This window comes from Cololabis saira, chromosome 18, assembly GCF_033807715.1.
Source record: "Cololabis saira isolate AMF1-May2022 chromosome 18, fColSai1.1, whole genome shotgun sequence".
NCBI lineage: Eukaryota > Metazoa > Chordata > Actinopteri > Beloniformes > Belonidae > Cololabis > Cololabis saira.
This window is the reverse complement of record NC_084604.1, coordinates 34,074,624-34,095,635: the sequence shown is the minus strand read 5'-3', so window position 1 is coordinate 34,095,635 and position 21,012 is coordinate 34,074,624. Positions and strand designations below refer to the sequence as shown.

Genomic DNA, 21,012 nt, shown 5'->3' with positions numbered 1-21,012 from the left:
TGTTAAAAAACACTTTGACATTTACTCATCAATACTTTACAATATTATCACAGTTTAGTAAAAACCTAGTAATATCACAAAATCAAAATTATTAATACTTATATCATTATTAGTGTTCCTTTCAAATATTAGAAATACCAGTAGAGGGTAAAGATAAGTTGCATCCCTTCACGACTGACCACTGCTACCCTAATACTTTACTGCCATCTGCTGGCTGAATGCAGGTACTGACAAAAGCCTCTTCAATTATCTATAAAAATGTTTCTAACAATAAATAATCTTAAATGTATTGGCTGATAAGTTTTGCTATTTTTCACATTTTCCTTCCTGTTTTTTTTTTTTTTTTTTTTTACAGGATGAACGAAATACACTTCCCCAGTCCCGGTGAAGTAAAAAAAAAAGTATACCAGAAAAAAAAATAAAAAGAGAGAAAAAAGAGAAAAAAATCTGTAGAAATTACTACAGAGCTTTATATAAATAATAAACTAAGGAAAAGATATATTAATGCATTTTTGTTTTATATCATTCATTTTTATTATAATTTTTATGTCAAAACAGTTTTTTTCAAGATTAGGTGTCTAAAACGCAGGTGCGGTAATTTTTAAATGGTTTTCTTAACAAGCACACGATTACGATTGATGTTTATTAAAAGCAATTTATTAAAAAGTTATTAACAACAGCAGATATTTCTAAAAGGTTCAGTGAGAATATAATCTAAATGAAATAAATGTTTTTTTTCTACTCTGAGTATATACATACATATATATATATATATATATATATATATATATATATATATATATATATACATATATATATATATGTTTTGTCGAAAACAGTGTAACATGACAACATATGAAAACTGGCCTACCTTATGGAACGTTGTCCCCCTAATTGTGATATTCACAAAAGAGTTGTCAAATTTAATAATATCCAAATATCTTCATCGATGTAATGGAGGCCATATCTGATCATAAAGAGACATTACATCCTTCTTGTTTATAATCCCATTATTATTGGCTTTGGATAGTCAGTACATCGACGCCTTCATGCTTAGCCTACAGTATTTGTGTCTGACATCATGTGTCTAGTAACTGCTGTAAAACCCAAGACAAGCAGACATTTCAACGCTGGGTCGTTAATGAAGAGCATTACAGTGCATAAAGATTACAAGTAAAACGATTTTTGTCGGATTGATTGATATGGTAAATATTCACCAATAACCAGTACTGGAGTTGAGGGGGGATGAGGGGGGATGAGGGGGGATGAGGGGGGATGAGGGGGGATGAGGGGGGATGGCTTCCCCCCTGAAATAAAAACGGTCCAAATCATCCCCCCCTGTAAAACTGCCATCCCCCCTTTCCATCCCTTATGTCATTTCATCAATGAATGTGGTTTTACTGCTATTTCAACATTTACAGTCATCACCAGAAAAATAACACCAGAAAAATAACTTATTTGACAATTTTCACCTGTTTCAAGTACATTTTCACTTGAAATAAGTAGAAAGATCTGCCAGTGGGACAAGATTTATCTTCTCATTACAAGCAAAAAAATCTTGTTCCACTGGAAGATTTTTCTACTTATCTTAAAGTGAAAATCTATTTGAAACAGGTGAAAATTGTTTTTTCCAGTGATGAGTCTTGTTTTAATTGTAATGAGATTTTTTTTACTAAAATGATACATTTTAACTAGAAATGAGACAAATATTCTTGTTAAGATTTTGAGTTTTTGCAGTGATCCATTTTACTTATCCTGTGAAGGACAGAGTCATATTGATAAGTTCAGAAAACTGTTTTTTATTGTTGTGTTTTGATGTATTTGATGTAAGCCCAGTGGATATTTAAAGCTTACAGAAGGTTGCATTTAACTGCTGCTATGTCATTCCTGCAGTATTTCTGCAGGTATTTTCAAGAGTACCTGGCTGCAGGCAAAATGGCCGACAAGGGCTCCGCCATACTTTTATCCAGACCGGAAGTCCATACCGGAAGTTGGTCACTTCGTTAATATATATATTTAAAAAAAAAAAAATTTTTTAATTAACATTTGCAAACAGTACAATGATAACAAAACTTCACATTATGCAATTTCACGTTGAATTATAACATATAAAGAGTATTACTCAGATAAAAAACAAAACCAATGCATACCGGAGGTCCAGACCGGAAGTTCATACCGGAAGTTGGTCTTTTTTTTAACAAGCTTTATTGAGTAGTTCTCATATTACAAAAAACATAAACAGACAGACATACAAAACAGTCGTTAATACATAAGAGTGCAACAACACAGGAGCCAGGGGGATTTTTAAACAAACACATTAAATAGAGAGCATAAATTAACAGTTTTGACAGCTTTTTTGTTATTTGAGTCAGAGATGGAACTCAAGTATTGTTTGGTTTCATTGTCAAAAATTTAAAAAAGGGGTTTTGAATGACTGAATTTGGATTTATGAATATGAAACTTTGCAAGAATAATTATTAAATTGATTACAAAAGAGTCAATTTTAGTCAGAGTCAATTTTATCTATAATAAATCGGGATACATCTTTCCAGAATGTGTTAGTGTAGGGACATTGCCAAAACAGGTGTACCAGTGTTTCAGGGGACATTTCACACAACGAACAGTCAACACAAATATCTCTTTTGAATTTAAGAAGATAATGATTAGCAGGGTAATACTTATGTAACATTTTAAAAGAGATTTCCCTCACTTTATTTGTAAGAAGGTATTTGTATGGAAGAGTCCAGGGGCCTGTACTACGAAGCAAGTTCAACATACCCAGGATATCTTTTCCTTATCCAGATTCACTAACCCGGACAATTGCAATCACGCTAAGCGGTCACACGACGGTGGTTATCAACTCGGTATATCAACCCAGGTTTCTCCAATCTGGATATGAGCGCGTGCACATAAAAGGGGCGGTGTTTTCAGCGCATGACCAATCGCAAGCATGGAGAAGTCCGCTGTCAGAGCCGCTTATTTCAGTAGCGAAGAGCAAACAATAATTTTACGGAAATATGATGAGTATAGGCATATAATACAGGCAAAAAGCAACACAGTTGCAGCTGCAAAATGCAGGAAAGACAGCTGGCAAAAGATCGCTGACTGTATAAATGCGTAAATTCATAGGGATATAAACATATATTTGAATATTCTGGGAATCTTAATCTTAAACTGTAAACCATGATCAGCAATATTAAAATAATAAAAGGCTTGCAATATTTCAGTTGATTTGTAATGAATCCAGAATGTATGACATTTTTTTTTTTTTTGTGTTTGCATTACAGAAAATCACAATATTCTAATTTTCTGAGACAGTCTGTATATATTGGTTCTATAACTATTGTTGTTGACCGATAACTTGTGCTGATGCTGTACCAAAGAATTGGGTTTTTTTATTTATTTTATTTAATTTTTAATTTTTTCAGGAGGGGGGTATTTAGTATTTTAAAGTGACTTCTCAGAATGTTCGAGGGACGAAATTGAAAATCCCTTTTTTGCTATCCCCTTACAAATGCATCTTCTTTTTCATTTCTTCTTGATTTATTTATTTAATTGGTATTAGTTTTGGATTGACTGTACATCGGATTTTGGGTGATGATTTGTTTTATTTATTCATTGATTGATTTATTTTTTATTTTCTCCTCCACCTCTTTTTTCTTTTTTTCCTTTTTTTTTGGATCGTTCATACAGGTACTCATCAGGGAAAGCAAAGGGGTTTTGGTGGTCCCTGAATACGCGTTCTGTTCGGAGGGATCCTCTCACGATCCGCGCACCAAGCTCCACTGGATTCTCTTCGAAAGGGCATGCCATTTTCCAAGAGAGCTGATTGGTCAGTGGGCGGTGCTTTTACACCCGGCGATCTGTATCTCGAACATAACCTGCTCCGGAGCAGGTTAGCTGTTCAGCATAAGTTACCATGGCGATGTGCCCCGCTAAGAAGTGAACCACCGTCGTAGTCCTGAAAACCCAGGGTTAAACCTGAAGTTACCTCGCTAACCCCAAATCCCGCTTCGTAGTACAGGCCCCGGATGTTCTTCCAATTTAAGTCATCACCAAAACCAGACCAGTAAGCAATAACATAAGGGTTGGTGGTTATATCATTTTGAAACAGGGAACGTATATTACGATTGTTACTTCTTGTGGATGTAACTAGACAAACTTTGCCCACTGAAGTTTTCTTGGGGTCCAGATTTGGTAAGCAGGCTGGTCTTTCAACCGGAAGTTGGTCTTCTTCGTGTATATTGTTCAAATATGACAGAGGTAGTTTAAAAGCGGCCATAAAACGAAAATTATAAAACATTATATAACATAACGTACTTACTAATAACTATGTTTTTTTAAACGTATTTATATAGATATATAACAAAATAAAAAACATGTATGTATATATATATATATACACACATACACATACAGGACTGATGGCACTCAAATTCAGCGTCCTTAGCTTTAAGTGCTGTCTGAGGTTAATTGAGGTGGATTATATTATATATATATATATATATATATATATATATATATATATATATATATATATATATATATATATATATAATGTGTGTGTTTTATCATTTTCGAATCGCTGCTTGTAAACTAGTCTATGGTAAACTACCTCCGTAGGCTATATATATATATATACTGTGACGACCCACCCTGTCTTAACAGGGTGTTCTGTTCATGTGCAGGAGGAGGGGACCAGCCTGCATGGGTGTGCCTAGAGGAGGAGGCACACCTGACTCCAATCAGGCCCAATATTTAAGCAGGCTGGTCAGGGCCATTTGGCCTCTCTCCCCTGCTCAGTAAGCATGGCTTTCTTTTGGTTGTTTTGAGTTTGTTTGTCTTTAGTTTTCTGCACTTGCACATACACTACACTTACACACATCCACACCTGCCATACACCACTGATCAAACTGATGACTCACACCTCACCTTACCCGTTACATATATTTTGATTGATTTAATTATAAATAAATACATTGTTTTTGAACATTTATCCCTGTGTGTCGTCTCCCATTTTTGTCATGATGAGGTCAGTTCATGACAATACATACATGTTTCTTTATTTTGTTATATATGTATATATATATATATATATATATATATATATATTCATGTTATATTTTAATAATATACACCCAATATTGGAATATATATGTAAAAAATATTAACTGGAAGAAGGTCTGGCTCTCACCCAACCAATACCTGGTGACAAACAAAGTTAAAGAAATTTCATTTAAGTAAATTTATTAATTCTATCCTACAAATGATCACATTGTAAAAAGATTCAAAAGAAATATCGATTCAAACTGTACCTTTTGTTCTGCAAATTCTGAAACAATGACACACTTATTCTGGCTGTGCCCCATTGTTCAAACTTTTTGGAGTGATATGTGTAATTTTGTGTCGGAAAGAATTGATATTGATTTTAATTTATTTTGGAAGGATGTGTTGTTTGGTGTTTTTGACCATGTAACAATTAGAACAAAGCCAAAAGAAACATTTATTATTAATTTGTTGATTTGTTTTTTTTTACTTTTCATTGTGAATTAAAACAGTATCTGGACTCTATTAAGTTTTCTACTAATTCAAAAGCAATCAAAACCATAAATGTATGTAAATGTTTTGGCTTTCTGTTATAATGTGTTGTGCTTTTTGTTTTGTTTTTTATTTGAGTAATACTCTTTATATATTATAATTCAACGTGAAATTGCATAATGTGAAGTTTTGTTATCATTGTACTGTTTGCATAGGCGGCCTTACCTATGTTTCAACCGTTTCAGTTGAAACGGGCCCCGGCCACCAGGGGGCCCCCAACTGACTGACAAAAAAATAAATGCGCAAGGAAGACACAATAATAAATCACTACCCGCCATTAAACTAACCAGCTAACATCCAAGAAAAATGAAACAAACATACCAGAGTGGTGCTGAAAAGCGAAAATGAGCAGATATAAAAAAGAAAGCTGTGAGTAGTGTTACCGGCCAGCCCGGTCCCCTTTTAAGGCGGTGTCTGTGTTCGGGTGTGTGTGTGTGAGGCGTAGTGGGTGCAGCGGAGGAGAGAGAGGGAGATGCAGGTGCGCGTGTGGAAGACCGGTACACGTTTTTAGTTACTTTTTCAGTGTGTCCTCCGTTAGTTTCAGTCGTCGGCCCTCGCGTGTTTTGTTTGCTCTTTACAAGTTTGTAATAAATGTGCGAGGTTGCACGGACAGTATTTTTCCTCCGTCCTTTTTTCCTTCACTTTCCCCGGACTCGACAACCGCCGGTTACCAGCAACGAGCCAGAAACCGTATTTAAATACCAGCTCTCCCAACTACGGTTCGGAGATAGGACTGGACTGTCGCAGCACCCGGGGGTGTCGTCTGACTGCTTCAGGGGTGTCGTCAAAAAATTACCTATTCTGACATTTCATATATAGCCTAAATACGCGACCATACGGGCGCCGTGTGGAAAGGCACCCTCGGTTTTGTGTCATTTCTGTATTTAAAACACGGCGCACCGACCGTAAAGGCGCCGTCTACACACACACACACACACACACACACACACACACACACACACACACACACACACACACACACACACACACACACACACACATATATACATACACACATACACATACACGCGCGTAGCCTCTGCGTCGATTTCACGCAGAACCATAAATCATGCTTCACTTTGAACGGCCGGCGTGAAGCCGGCTGGAAAAGTCTCTTTAGGCAGTCTTTCTTTTAAAAATCACCATAGTTTCTGTCCATCAGCGTGGCAACTAAGCACAACAGTGAACGATGACTTCTCCTCTGGTGCAGTTATCGTGTTGAAGTTATTGATACAAAATAAACGGGACTTTTACATTTACAGTCAGAGCGATGCAGTGCGGTTTTTAATTATATTTTACTCTGGGGTGTCGTGATATTTTATTCACTTTTGAAAGGTGTCATGACTGAAAAAAAGTTTGAGAAATGCTGTTTTAGACAGATTATTAATAGGAAAGCAGTGAGAATGCACTTTTTTCCTTAAAATGCTCTCCTACACGGCTGATTTTGTGCCCCCTCTGAATATTTGCTCTGGCACCGACCCTGGGACTGGAAATTAAGAAAGGTAACAGTAGTCTTTCGAAAGTGACCTCTTTCTTTGGTCCAGCATCTGCACCGACTACAGCAGCGGCTGCCGCCCACTCTATTAACACCAACGCAGTAAACGCATCCATGCGTCACGCATGGATGCGTTTACTGCGTTCTTTCAGCTTATAATGCGTCACGGACGCAGGACACATAGCTGGCAAATATAGTAATAAATAGGGCCCCATATTAAATATTGAAACGGGCCCCCTGATGCCAAAGGCCGCCACTGACTGTTTGCAAATGTTAATAAAAAAAAAAAAAAAATTTAAAAATATATATATATTAACGAAGTGACCAACTTCCGGTATGGACTTCCGGTATGGATCGAAGTATGGCGGCGCCCTTGTCGGCCATCTTGCCTGCAGCCAGGTCCCTTTATAATACATCCATGGGTCCCTCTCGGTATTTTGGTCAGTGCTATTATTTGTAATATATTATATTATTTGTAATCAGCACAAATTGTCTGTCCTCATATGATAAAATCCACCATCCCCTCTGATTTTTTTTACAACTCGAGTACTGCCAATAATATATGTCTGTCTCTGATTTATTTTTCTTTCGTAAATATAAAGGCAGGATTCAATTATCCGTCTGAATCCGTAGTTCGTTCATTGGTGGAATAGAACTACAAATCCCAAGAAGCGTGTCGTCATAATTTATTTGGTCCACGGGAGAAGAAGAGACGAAGAAGAGACTAGAAAAAAAAAACACGAAGAAGAAGAACTTTACAACTTTGCAACCATAGCAACGGCGTTTATCCTCAAAACGAGCAACCAGACTAGAGTGTTTGGAGTCGAGCCTCATCCTGCCACAATATACATATTACTTACTAAAGTAATGTATTATAAGTAATCAGAGGTGTCAAGTAACGAAGTAGGCTACAAATACTTCGTTACCTTACTTAAGTAGAAATGTTGGTTATCTATACTTCACTGGAGTCATTATTTTTCAGACGACTTTTTACTTTTTTTCCTTACATTTTCACACAATTATTTGTACTTTTTACTCCTTACATTTTAAAAACAGCCTCGTTACTCTATTTCATTTTGGCCTTTAAAAAAAAACTATCCAGTTAAATTTCTCCATCCGGATAGAGTGAATTTGGTTGTGGTTGTTTCAGATGTTCTTGTCCAGTTTTGTTCTTACATCCGTCGCCCTCAGATTCATCATTCCTGCAACTAAACTTGGATGTACATTCCAATAAAGGTTAGGATAAATGATAACATGCCTCTGAAGTTTGACTTTTTGCACCATTACAATACTTATAGGCAACTAGTCATCATATCTCCTGCTCTCTGAAACACATGTTAATGCTCAATAGTACACATATATGGTTCTTTAATATATTTACAAGATGCATTCATTTTCAATGGCTTTTGTTGTTAATGGCTTTTTTCCCCCTTACATTACTTTTACTTTTACACTTTAAGTAGTTTTGAAACCAGTACTTTTATACTTTTACTCGAGTAAAACATTTGATGATACTTCTACTCTAATGTATCACTTTTTCACACAGGGCCATGTAGGTTTGGATTCGTCTTTCCCCTTAATAAAAACCTTCATTTAAAAACTGCATTTTGTGTTTACTTGTGTTATCTTTGTCTAATATTTAAATTTGTTTCATGATCTGAAACATTTTAAGTGCGACAAACATGCAAAAAAATAAGAAATCAGGAAGCGGGCAAACACTTTTTCACACAACTGTGTGTGTGTGTGTGTGTGTATATATATATATATATATATATATATATATATATATATATATATATATACACACACACACACAAAATGTGAACATCACACACAGCAACTGTATTTAATTAGGGCCCGAGCACTGAAAGTGCGAGGACCCTATTGTATCTGTGATGTTTATTATTATTATTATTATTATTATTATTATTATTATTATTATTATTATTATTATTATTCTCGCCGTAAATAAATTGCCTTTTTGGAGGCCTTAAAATGCTCCAAAACTCACCAAATTTTGCACACGCTTCCAGAGTCGCGTAAAATTACGTATATTATGGGCGACAGGCATGGGTCCACAAGAATGGGCTCTATAGCGCCACCTATTTTATGTTTTTTGACGAGCCCCACAGTATGGTTTGACTTACAGCAATGACCTTTATGTGAGTATTATATTAGACAAAGAGCTACAAAAAAGTCTCTTGGACCCATGGTCTAAGTTACACAGGAAGTCCGGCATTTTGAACAGAAAATGTCATTTTTCATGAATTCTGATCATTTCTAGGCCTCGTACTTTAACGAACTCCTCCTAGAGATTTTATCGAATTGGCTCACAACTTGGTTTGTACAATCTAGACACATGGCCGACGCTAAATTGCGAAGCTTTTAAGTTTCTGCCAGAGGGCGTGACCGTAGTGATCCGGCGAAGTTTGAGGTCATTTTTAAGCTTCGCCATCAAACATCAATTGGCTGTAATTCAGCAATACATGATTTGATGTGGTCGAAAACGTATGTGCATGATTGTAGGTTGAGCCTGAAGACATCTATGGTGGAATATTCAGGATCGGTTGTAGCGCCACCTGTTGGCACCAGGAATTGTCATGTCTTCTAGTTTGCATCTGTGCTCAAAGGGAGATGAGCGGATGGATCTCAAAGTTGGTCAGATAAATAGGTAAGACATTGACGATGGCTGACAGAGAAAACTGTACGTTTTTCTCAAAGGGCGTCGCTGTTAGAGGTTGTCAAATTTCGGTGTCTCGCCATGAACATAAAAGTTGTTTTAACTTTCAAATACTTGGTCCAAATTGACCCAAAATCAATACATTTAATCAGGCTTCCATTCTGATATCCATTCTATATTTGGGACAGTTTGTCACCGACTTTATTCAAAATATGAACTCATTTTGAAATAAATCTTTACTTTGTCATGCAATGTCGAATTAACTTCTAACTTCGTAAAAATATTGTTGAAAATAATATGATTTGAGCATTGTATGTGCAAGAGGCGATTTATAATGAATGTTTTGAGTTGGATTAGAAGCATGAAGCTGTCTGCGGGCCGCGTGCGCGCAGACCGCGGGAACGCGCAGCCGCAGCTCCTGGAAGCTGCCGGGGGCGGGGCGGGGGAGGGGGGTTGTTGCAACTTGCAGCAACATGTGGAGTCACGCCGTCACGTCACGTAAGTTGTATTGTGGTTTTTTAATGCGTGTTGCAATTATTTTATTTTATTATTATATTATTATTGAGCTTCCATCCGCGATCCCGATCAGGAGCGCGCGGCCGCGCGCGGCCACGCGCAGAGCCGAGAGCCAGTTTCTGCCCATTTCTGCAGCTTTGCCAAAAAATGCTACCTAAAGGTTTTCCACCTTTGTAGAGCCACAACTTTACTGTGTTTTACTCCCTAAACCACTTCCTTTCACCCCCAAGTGGTCCTTGTCTCTTGCCAGGCCGTCATTGTAAATAAGAATGTTCTTAATGACCTGCCTGGTTAAATAAAGGCGAATGACTGAATGAATATCAAATAAAGCCATAGAATTGTTGTTTTTTTTCTCTTTATCGTATAATGTTCACAAAGTGTAATGCATTCATGTCATGGGTCGTGTATTTTGAAGGATCAAATAATCAACATCCCATTATCCATTTATTTACATCGTGCAAGAAATGATGCAAACTTTGAAAATCGACTGTGCGCATGCGCAGAACCCAAACGTAGCATTTTTTCGGCAGGGAGCAGAAATTGGCAGAACACCGGCTGGGACGGACCTGATGCTCTGATGCGACAGGTCTTTGCTCACACTGACTGTACGTTCATACACGGACGTAATATGGGGGGGGGGGGGGGACATGTATCCTGCACTTTTTCAAAAGGCAGTTTTGGTCCCCTGCAGTTTTTACCGTCCAAAAACAATGTTACGCTATATTAAATGGAGACAGGTCAGCACTAGGACCAAGCGGAAAACGGCCGCTCAAGCTGAAGCCTGTTGTTTGGTCTGCCTGGGTCACGTCAGCTAGACGGATTTTAAGAATAAGAATAAGAATTACTTTATTAATCCCCAAAGGGAAATTCCTTTGTATGGCAGCTCATCTACTGTACCATTTGCAGAAGAGAAGCTCTTCTGAATATCTCTTGGATGAGTTGATTATGTTGAAATGTTAATAGATAACCCTTCTGTGGTCTTTCGGTCAAATTGACCCATATTCACTTTTCTTTTATATCAAAAATATGATTTTCATCCATATAACTGCCTCTGTTACACTCATTTCAAATAAAATTGATGATCACTACCAGAGCTGGTAGAGTAGCCAAAAATTGTACTCAAGTAAAAGTACTGTTACTTCAGAATAATATGACTCAAGTAGAAGTAAAAAGTAGTCATCCAAATAATTACTTGAGTAAAAGTAAAAAAAGTACTTGGTGAAAAAACTACTCAAGTACTGAGTAACTGTTGAGTAACGTCTGATTTATTTTTTTAACACACCCATTCAAAAAGACAAAAGTACAAAATAATCATCTTCAGGCAAATTAAAATCAATAAAATAATAAAATAAATTAAAATTAATAAAAAAATGAAAAATAGCTTAAATTAAAATAAGCGTAAAGTAAATTCAAGAACTTTAATAAATAATAAAATAACAGAATAAAAAAATAAATTAAGCACCAGTAGCACAAAATTTCAAGCCTTTGTACTTTTCTTTTTCAACCAGGCAGAACTAGAACAAACATGAACTCATAGAAACTCTGTGTGTGTTTGAGTCTGTGTAAATGTGACAAAACATGCAAAAACAAACCTTTTTCCCAAAGAATCACTCAGTGATGTCATGAGATTGACGCGTACACGGATAAAAAGGATAAAAGAAAAGTAACAGCTCAACGTAGCCTAATGTAGCGGAGTAAGAGGAACAGTTTGTCCTTCACAAATCTACTCAAGTAAAAGTAAAAAGTACAGTTATCCAAAACTACTCCTAAAAGTACAAAATTTCCAAAAACGTACTCAAGTAAATGTAACGGAGTAAATGTAACTCGTTACTACCCACCTCTGATCACTACTTGCATTGAATTATGGATATTTTATTCAATTTCTCCTCTCCTGTGATATTCAATTTGACCCACCAACCACTGGCTGGTGCTGGGTGGTGGTCCAAACATTTTAAATGATTTCATTTCATTTTCACATATACCCGTCTGTGATAATCCATCAATTTATATGCCTCTGAGTTTAACTATAGTCAAAAAAATTCAGAATTTCGGCTTATCTTTATCTATCTCCAAAATGAGCTATGATTTTATGTAAATGAGGTCTATTGACCATTCATTCCAAAAATAAGTGTAAAATTGGTGGTAATGAGTTGGAGTGAAGTTGACTAACAAGGTGAAACACAGAATTGGGTGATAATTAAAGCTACATGCTTTACAACCAGTAAAACCACAAAGGGAACAGTAAACTTAAAAGTAACAATAGAAAACTAGAAGAACTACTAGAAAACACAGTGAACTGAAAGAGTTTGAGTTTTCTTTTTCTTTTTTTTTTACCTTGTCTGCACACATATTAATGATTGAAACAAGAGGAAAATTGGTTCAAAACGAGCCGGCAATGGCACAGTGTCTGCCCGGCTTTAAACAGAACCGCAGCCAGTACTCGAGTTGTAAAAAAAAATCAGGGGGGATGGTGGATTTTATCATATGGGGACAGATAATTTGTTCTGATTACAAATATTATAATATATTACAAATAATAGCACTGACCAAAACACCTGCAGAAATACTGCAGGAATGACATAGCAGCAGTTAAATGCAGCCTTCTGTAAGCTTTAAATATCCACTGGGCTTATATCAAATACATCAAAACACAACAATAAAAAACAGTTTTCTGAACTTATCAATATGACTCTGTCCTTCACAGGATAAGTAAAATGGATCACTGCAAAAACTCAAAATCTTAACAAAAATATTTGTCTCATTTCTAGTGAAAATGTCTCATTTTAGTAAAAAAAACCTCATTACACTTAAAACAAGACTCATAACTGGAAAAAAAAAAAACACCATTTTCATCTGTTTCACCTGTTCACCTGTTTTCACTTAAAATAAGTAGAAAAATCTGCCAGTGGAACAAGATATTTTTGCTTGTAATGAGAAGATAAATCTTGTTTAATTTAATTTTTTTTTTACATTTATCGTATTTTTAATATTCTCTTTTTGGGGGGGGCTGGAAGGAGGGGCGTTGGCCATGAGTGCGAGGGCCCGTTCATCGCTGCTTGCAGCTTTAATTTACATAAGTAATCCAACAAATGTTCTTTTAACCTACTAAAATAGCCCTACTCGGCATTTGGATGCCTATAATCTGTCACTTTTGACTAAATTAGTCTGAAATGTCACTTTAATTGCAAAAAAATAAATCGACTGATTGTTTACTCTCATTGTTTTTAGACAACAGGGCATCAATGAAGAAGACACCTCGGTGAGGAAGTTTCTCCACAGAGACACTGAGATGTATCGCATGGACGTAGAGGTATCTGCACAGCCACTAATGAGTTTGAACTGCAAATATCTGTGCAGTTGCAGGTGACAGTGTAAAAATAAAAAAATTAAAAATGTTCCCACAGGTCATGGTCACTTTCTCAGATTTTTCCAAGATGGAGCAAATATGCAGCGTCTTGCTGGAAAAGCTCGACAAGAGCGTGTGCGTGGGGATGCCCCGGTTCTACCACAGTCCCGAATGCATGAGTCAAATCAGGTTCTAAAAACTCAGCAACTGACCCGCAATATTCCAACTGAGTATTTTAGTCAGGCTCTTCAGTTGTAAACCGTTCTTTTCTATGTTTTTCTAGGCTGCGTGCATGTGTGTCAGCAGTTGAAAATGCTCAGCAGAAAGCCAGCAAACTCAGTCAGCTCCTGGGGCAGAGTCTGGGACCCCCCATGCTGGTTAGAGAGGAGGAAACCCAGGAGAGGACGCATGAGGAGGAGGAGGATGAGGAGGGTGGAGGCAGAGACAGAGAACAGGATTCTCTACCCCTTCCTAACTTTCCCCACAAACCTACAGTCACTGCTTCCTCACAGGTGTCTGTCTTCTTCAGCTTCAGAGACGGAAACAGGAAAAACCTATAAAAGACCCCGTACACCATTGAGACTGTACAAAACATTTTATTGCATCAATTTGATCCTTAAAAAGTAGTGCCATTTTTTTTTTAATGCCATTCCTGTAAATTTGACTTTTAAAAACTTGTGATTTAAAACATTTGCTGTTTTTTAAATTTCAATAAACATTTCAACTGTTTCTAAGAGCGATCATTAACTGTAACACCGAAAGTAACTATTTAAATTGTTTTGGCACTCATTAGATTAAAAATACTGTACATGGTATTTGCACACTGCCAAAAATAAAGGAGATGGAGGATGATCTTCATCACGTAATTGCAATATTATGGTTTTCAGATTCTAGAAGTACATTCTGAATCCTGAATCCTAGAAAGGAAGTTTTCAAGAGTTTATCTCTGACTCGTACAAACATCGGCACTTGAGATCAATAGCTGTAGCAGAGGAGGGCTGACATTTTGACCAGGCTTAGGAACAGCACACAGAAAAGGTGATAAAACCGTCTGTTGAATGTGTCTTTCAGACTGAGCAGTCAAGCCTTGTCGTCCTCGGGGAAGAGCTCTCTGAGCCACGGCTGCATGACGAACCGCGTCCCATCATAGTGTGTGAAGTATTTCTCCAGGGTGGGAATGTCCGGCTGGAAACACCCAACCGTGAGTCCAAATCACGTGTACAGTGTTTGGGTCAGTTTGCATAATACTTCGGTTCTGAGTTCTTACCCGTATCCCAGTTATCCGTTCCAGTTGTGTCTGAGGTAGGTATGCAATCCTCAGAGAGGAGGGTCCCGGTCCACTGAAGAGCACCTTATAGTGAGGCGTCTTCTCTGATTTCGTGTTCTGCATACACACAAACCAAATATGTGGAGTAGGGCTGGGCGATATATCGAGATTTTAATATATATCGATATATTTTCAAACGCGATATGGTACGAGACAATATTGTTTATATCGATTTAAAAAATAAATAAATAAAAAATATTTTGTGACAAATTGACTTGAATGTTTTATTTGAGATTTGCACAAATGTTTTGTTATTTGCACAACTGTCCACAACCTCAGTGGAAAAGTCTGCCTGTTACTGTCTACATCAGGGGTCTGCAACCCAAAATATTGAAAGAGCCATATTGGACCAAAAACACAAAAAACAAATATGTCTGGAGCCGCAAAAAATGAAAAGTCTTGCATCAGCCTTAAAATGAAGGCAACACATGCTGCATGTTTCTATATTAGTTATAACTGGGGGAAGATTTTTTTTTAAATTATGCACAAAAGTCGAAATGTCGAGAAAAAAGTCGAAATGTCAAGAAAAAAGTCGAAATTTCGAGAAAAAAGTCGAACTGTCAAGATTAATGTTGAAGTACAATCTTGAGACAAAAGTCGAAATGTCGAGAAAAAAGACAAATTGTTGAGAAAAAAGCCGAAATGTCGAGAAAAAAGTCTAAATTTCGAGAAAAACGTTGAAATATCGAGATTAAAAAGGAAAGGAAAAACGAAGAAAAAAACAGAAAAAAAGAAAAAGAGGAAAAAGAGAAAAAATAGAAAAAAGGAAGAAAAAAAAGAAAAAAAAGGAAAAAAAAAGTCAAACATTTTTGAAAAAGCTCCAGGAAGCCACTAGGGCGGCGCTAAAGAGCCGCATGCGGCTCTGGAGCCGCGGGTTGCCGACCCCTGGTCTACATTGTATTAATTGCACAGTGTATTTTAATTTAATTGTTATGCAGGAAAGGGATATTTGTTTTATTTTATTCAAGAAGCATTTTTATTCTATATATGCAGGCAGTTTATTTTTATTTCATTTGTTTTATACATTTTGATATTGTGCAGACTTCTGTTAATAAATGTACCTGTGTGACATTTGGCACGAGGCTTTGTATTAAAACTGACTTTTTTTAAGGGTTTGCCTCAGAAAAAAATTAAGCTAACAGAGATGCTAACAGAGATGCTATGCTATAATGCTTTGGGGGAAACCCCAATTATGTCACAGAAAAAATATCGATATATATCGAGTATCACCATTCAGCTAGAAAATATCGAGATATGACTTTTGGTCCATATCGCCCAGCCCTAATGTGGTGTCATTTCAGTCAAATTTAAAATGAGTTGTAAATCCTGAGCAGAGATTTTGAGGTTGAACAACATTGTAGATGAGGCAGGAGAGGAGCTGTGGATTCTGACCTCAGAGTTAGAATACACTTTGTCGATCCATTCTGGAGGAGCCCGCAGTTCAGTGTCCCAGCTCACCACCACCCCCACCATGTGGCCGTTCCTCTCCATCACCACCTCCCCAACTCGCAGGAACACGTATGGGGGGCGAGGGCTGCGCACGGTCTTGGAGGCTGCAGAAACAATTTGTTTTTTGGGAGTATTTTTCTCTTAAAACAAGGAAATCACAAATATTCTACTCATAGCAAACAAGTGCAGGTGTGCTCCACATCAGAAAAAATATCAACGTTAAGGTTGAGTGATCTGTGATCTCAGGGGGACATAAATCCAAACCAACAAACCGTATTACTGTTTACTTATTCTTAAACCTAATGGAGAGCCTTAGTTTAGATGTTTTTATCCCAAACCCCCTTTTTGCCACTCATTTTCTACCAAGTGCTCTTCTTTGTACTATTCCTCAAAAATCCCCCGTCAAGTCAAACAGAAACCAAGAAAACAGTCAGGAGATGATTGCATCAGATCCTCCCGTTTCATGTCACGAGTGCACGTTTTGCCCAACAGTCTGATGTTTGCCTTCCCTCTATCAACACTGAAAGATTCCTGAAATAATACACAACTTTTTAATTCAAGCTTGTCACAATCAACTCAGAATAACATGTTTTGGTTTTTTTTAATTAGTTAATTATGCCCCAGTATTTGCTCTATTATATAACAAAGTTTTAAAGGTATCAACGTGACAATAAAAGGAATCGTGAGAAAAATGTGGGACTTATGTTTCACTTCATGTGGCCGATGTTCACTTACTATAACTCCAAAGTATTTAGTAGGCAGGTAAGTGTTTACAAACCTCCAAAGAACTCCTGGTCATTGTCGAAAATCATAGTTTCTACTGGAGGGTACCCCTGGAGGGGGTCTTCCTGCCCCAAACCAACCCAAGACCTACGGGAATATAAAACCTCATGAGTTTTTGTCCTAATCCCTCTTTGAGGGCATCACTTTGCCGTGTAAATATGTTGTGCAGCTCTCATTTGGATTGGGCTCATCGTGCACGCACTTGGCTGCAGACAGCTGCTGGTCCGTCCACTCCATCCACGCGGTGCCGTTGAGCAACGACCTCCTCAACTCGCCCCACATGCGCAGCAACCTGCAACGCCGAAACTGTCCAATAACCAGAGGTGTCAAGTAACAAAGTACAAATACTTCGTTACCTTACTTAAGTAGAAATTTTGGTTATCTATACTTCACTGGAGTTATAATTTTCAGATGACTTTTTACTTTTACTCCTTACATTTTGATGCAATTATCTGTACTTTTTACTCCTTACATTTTAAAAACAGCCTTGTTACTCTATTTCATTTCGGCCTTTAAAAAAAAAACTATCCAGTTAAATTGCTCCATCCGGATAGAGTGAATTTGGTTGTGGTTGTTTCAGATGTTCTTGTCCAGTTTTGTTCTTACATCCGTTCCCTCAGATTCCTGCAACTAAACTTGGATGTACATTCCAATAAAGGTTAGGATAAATGATAACATGCCTCTGAAGTTTGACTTTTTGCACCATTACAACAGGGTTTCCACGGGGTTTTAAAAAGTATTAAAAAAGTGATAAATGAAAATTGCCAAATTTAAGGCCATTAAAAGTGTTAAATTCCCTGTCAGAGGTATTATTTTTTTTTTAAATTGGTATTATTTTTTACCTTTTACATTTTAAGCAGTCTATTTTATTGTCATTCACAAAGTGAAATAAATGTGAAACATCTGGTCAACATCAATGAGTATAAATCTGTTCTGTATAGTGTTCTATAGTTCAAAATCTGTATTAATGTTAAAAGATCCGTGATTAACACTTAATGTTGTCACAATCTGAAGGTAGTGAAAAAGGTATTAAATTTAACATAAGGATTGCTGTATAAACCCATATGCAACCAGTCATCACGTCTTCTGCTCTCTGAAACACATGTTAATGCTCAATAGTACACAGTGGCGGACAGTAACGGAGTAAATTTACTTGACATATCCAGAGGATTTGTACTTTACTGGAGTATTAGATTTCTTTGGTACTTATTACTCTTACTTGAATACATTTCCGAGACAAATATTTTTACTTTTACTCGAGTAAATTTCTAGGAAGGCTGAAAAGTACTCGTTACTTTCAGGTCTGCTCTTTTTTCTTCTTCCCTAAAATCCTATTGGTTTTCAACAACTCAACAGCTGGTTTCAAAGAGTTTATTCTCAGAAACAAGAGTTAAAAGATCCTTAAATTAATTTATAAAAAATATAGTAATTTACTGATGTGGAAAATAAGAAATTTACTCTTACTCTTACTTTTACTTAAAGTAAATTTAAAAGCATTTACTTTTGGATACTTAAGTACCTTTAAAAGCAAGTACTTTTTTACTCTTACTCGAGTAATATTTTGACTGAGCTACTTTTACTTGTAACGGAGTAAATTTTGACCAGTAGTATTTGTACTCTTACTCAAGTACTGGGGTCGAGTACTCTGTCCACCTCTGATAGTACACATATGGTTCTTTAATATATTTGCATTATACTAAGATGCATTCATTTTCAATGGTTTTTGTTCTTAATGGCTTTTTTCCCCCTTACATTACTTTAACTTTTATACTTTAAGTAGTTTTGAAACCAGTACTTTCATACTTGAGTAAAAAACTTGAGTGGATACTTCAACTTCTACAGGAGTATTTTTAAACTCTAGTATCTATACTTCTACCTGAGTAATGAATGTGAATACTTTTGACACCTCTGCTTAAACTCAAAATTCCTGCAACTAAACTTGGATTTACATTCCAATAAAGGTTAGGATAAATGATAACATGCCTCTTAAGTTTGACTTTTTGCACCATTACAATACTTATAAGTTATATGCAACTAGTCATCATATCTTCTGCTCTCTGAAACTGCTCAATAGTACACATATATGGTTCTTTAATATATTTGCATTATACTAAGATGCATTCATTTTCAATTGCTTTTTTCCCCCTTAACTTACTTTAACTTTTATACTTTAAGTAGTTTTGAAACCAGTACTTTCATACTTGAGTAAAAAACTTTGAGTGGATACTTCAACTTCTACAGGAGTATTTTTAAACTCTAGTATCTATACTTCTACCTGAGTAATGAATGTGAATACTTTTGACACCTCTGCCAACAGCAGACTGTGGTGTGTTGCACGGGTCCTACCGTGCAGTGGCGTGGTAGCGCTGCACCGCGGTGGAGCCCCCCCAGCGGGACAGCAGGTACTGCGCGGGCACGGCGGACAGCAGCAGCGCGACCTGCAGCACGGCGGCGGCGCGGAGCTGCGGCATGCTGGGAGCACAGGCGACACTGACTTAACTCCGGCCAAACCGGTACAGCTGTGCGTCAATACATCTGAAAACAAAGTGCTGGTGCCAGGACGACACAGGTGCACAAACACCTGCTGCTGCAGACCTTACCTCCTGTTGTAATCTTTAAATCTTTTACTTCAACTATCGGGCCAACATTGCTTCTGTTCTGAGGGGTTGATTCCTCCCAGGAACCTCGAGCAGAGTGACACGGTTTCACTTCTGTTTTATTTACATACACCTTACTCAGATGCATTCCGCCGCCACCTGCACTATTTACATGTTTTTTTGTTTTTTTTTTTCCTCCCAAAACTTGCCGACGCACGGTCTGCCCAATCGCTGCAGTCCACGGAGAAATAGACGGGCCTTTCGCGTCTGGCCACGTCAGGGAGAGCGGCGCTGCACGGGACCGGATCAGCGCGCACGGCCTGCAGTGGCGCTCCGTCCACACCAGGGGGCGCTGTTACTGCTAATACTACTGTCATTTAGCCAGTACTGGAGTTGAGGGGGGATGAGGGGGGATGGCATCCCCACCTGAAATAAAAACGGTCCAAATCATCCCCCCTGTAAAACTTTCCATCCCTTATGTCATTTCATCAATGAATGTGGTTTTACTGCTATTTCAAATTTAGAGTCATCACCAGAAAAATAACACCAAAAAAATAACTTATTTGACAATTTTCACCTGTTTCAAGTACATTTTCACTTGAAATAAGTAGAAAAATCTGCCAGTGGGACAAGATTTATCTTCTCATTACAAGCAAAAAAATCTTGTTCCACTGGCAGATTTTTCTACTTATTTTAAGTGAAAATTTACTTGAAACAGGTGAAAATTGTTGTTTTTTCCAGTGATGAGTCTTGTTTTAAGTGTAATGAGATTTTTTTTACTAAAATGAGACATTTTAACTAGAAATAAGACAAATATTCTCGTTAAGATTTTGAGTTTTTGCAGTGATCCATTTTACTTATCCTGTGAAGGACAGAGTCATATTAATAAGTTCAGAAAACTGTTTTTTATCATTGTGTTTTGATGTATTTGATGTAAGCCCAGTGGATATTTAAAGTTTACAGAAGGCTGCATTTAACTGCTGCTATGTCATTCCTGCAGTATTTCTGCAGGTGTTTTGGTCAGTACTATTATTTGTAATATATTATATTATTTGTATGTAGCACAAATTATCTTTCCCCATATGTCATATGAAAAAAAATCAGGGGGGATGGTGGATTTTATCATATGCCATATGATAAAATCCACCATCCCCCCTGATTTTTTTTTACAACTCGAGTACTGCATTTAGCACAGTGGTTCCCAACCTTTTTTCCTTGGAG

At 37.1% G+C, this 21,012-nt stretch overlaps 2 protein-coding genes across 2 annotated transcripts; one reads left to right on the top strand and one right to left on the bottom strand.

Annotated features, from left to right (window-relative positions):
* Nucleotides 1–7,429: 7,429 nt before the first annotated feature.
* Nucleotides 7,430–14,308, top strand: LOC133464811 (interleukin-1 receptor-associated kinase 1-binding protein 1 homolog). Its single transcript, XM_061746999.1, has 5 exons — nt 7,430–7,440; nt 7,747–7,892; nt 13,514–13,599; nt 13,694–13,824; nt 13,919–14,308. The coding sequence occupies exons 1-5, from the start codon at nt 7,430–7,432 to the stop codon at nt 14,193–14,195; spliced, it is 651 nt and encodes a 216-aa protein (XP_061602983.1). The 3' UTR covers nt 14,196–14,308.
* Nucleotides 14,267–20,046, bottom strand: LOC133464438 (uncharacterized). The gene is made up of 7 exons (XM_061746421.1): nt 19,795–20,046; nt 19,541–19,666; nt 17,397–17,486; nt 17,190–17,281; nt 16,355–16,515; nt 14,903–15,019; nt 14,267–14,820 (listed from the first exon to the last, which is right to left on the bottom strand). Exons 2-7 carry the CDS (start codon nt 19,663–19,665, stop codon nt 14,716–14,718), a joined length of 690 nt encoding a protein of 229 aa, XP_061602405.1. The 5' UTR covers nt 19,666; nt 19,795–20,046; the 3' UTR covers nt 14,267–14,715.
* Nucleotides 20,047–21,012: the final 966 nt, after the last annotated feature.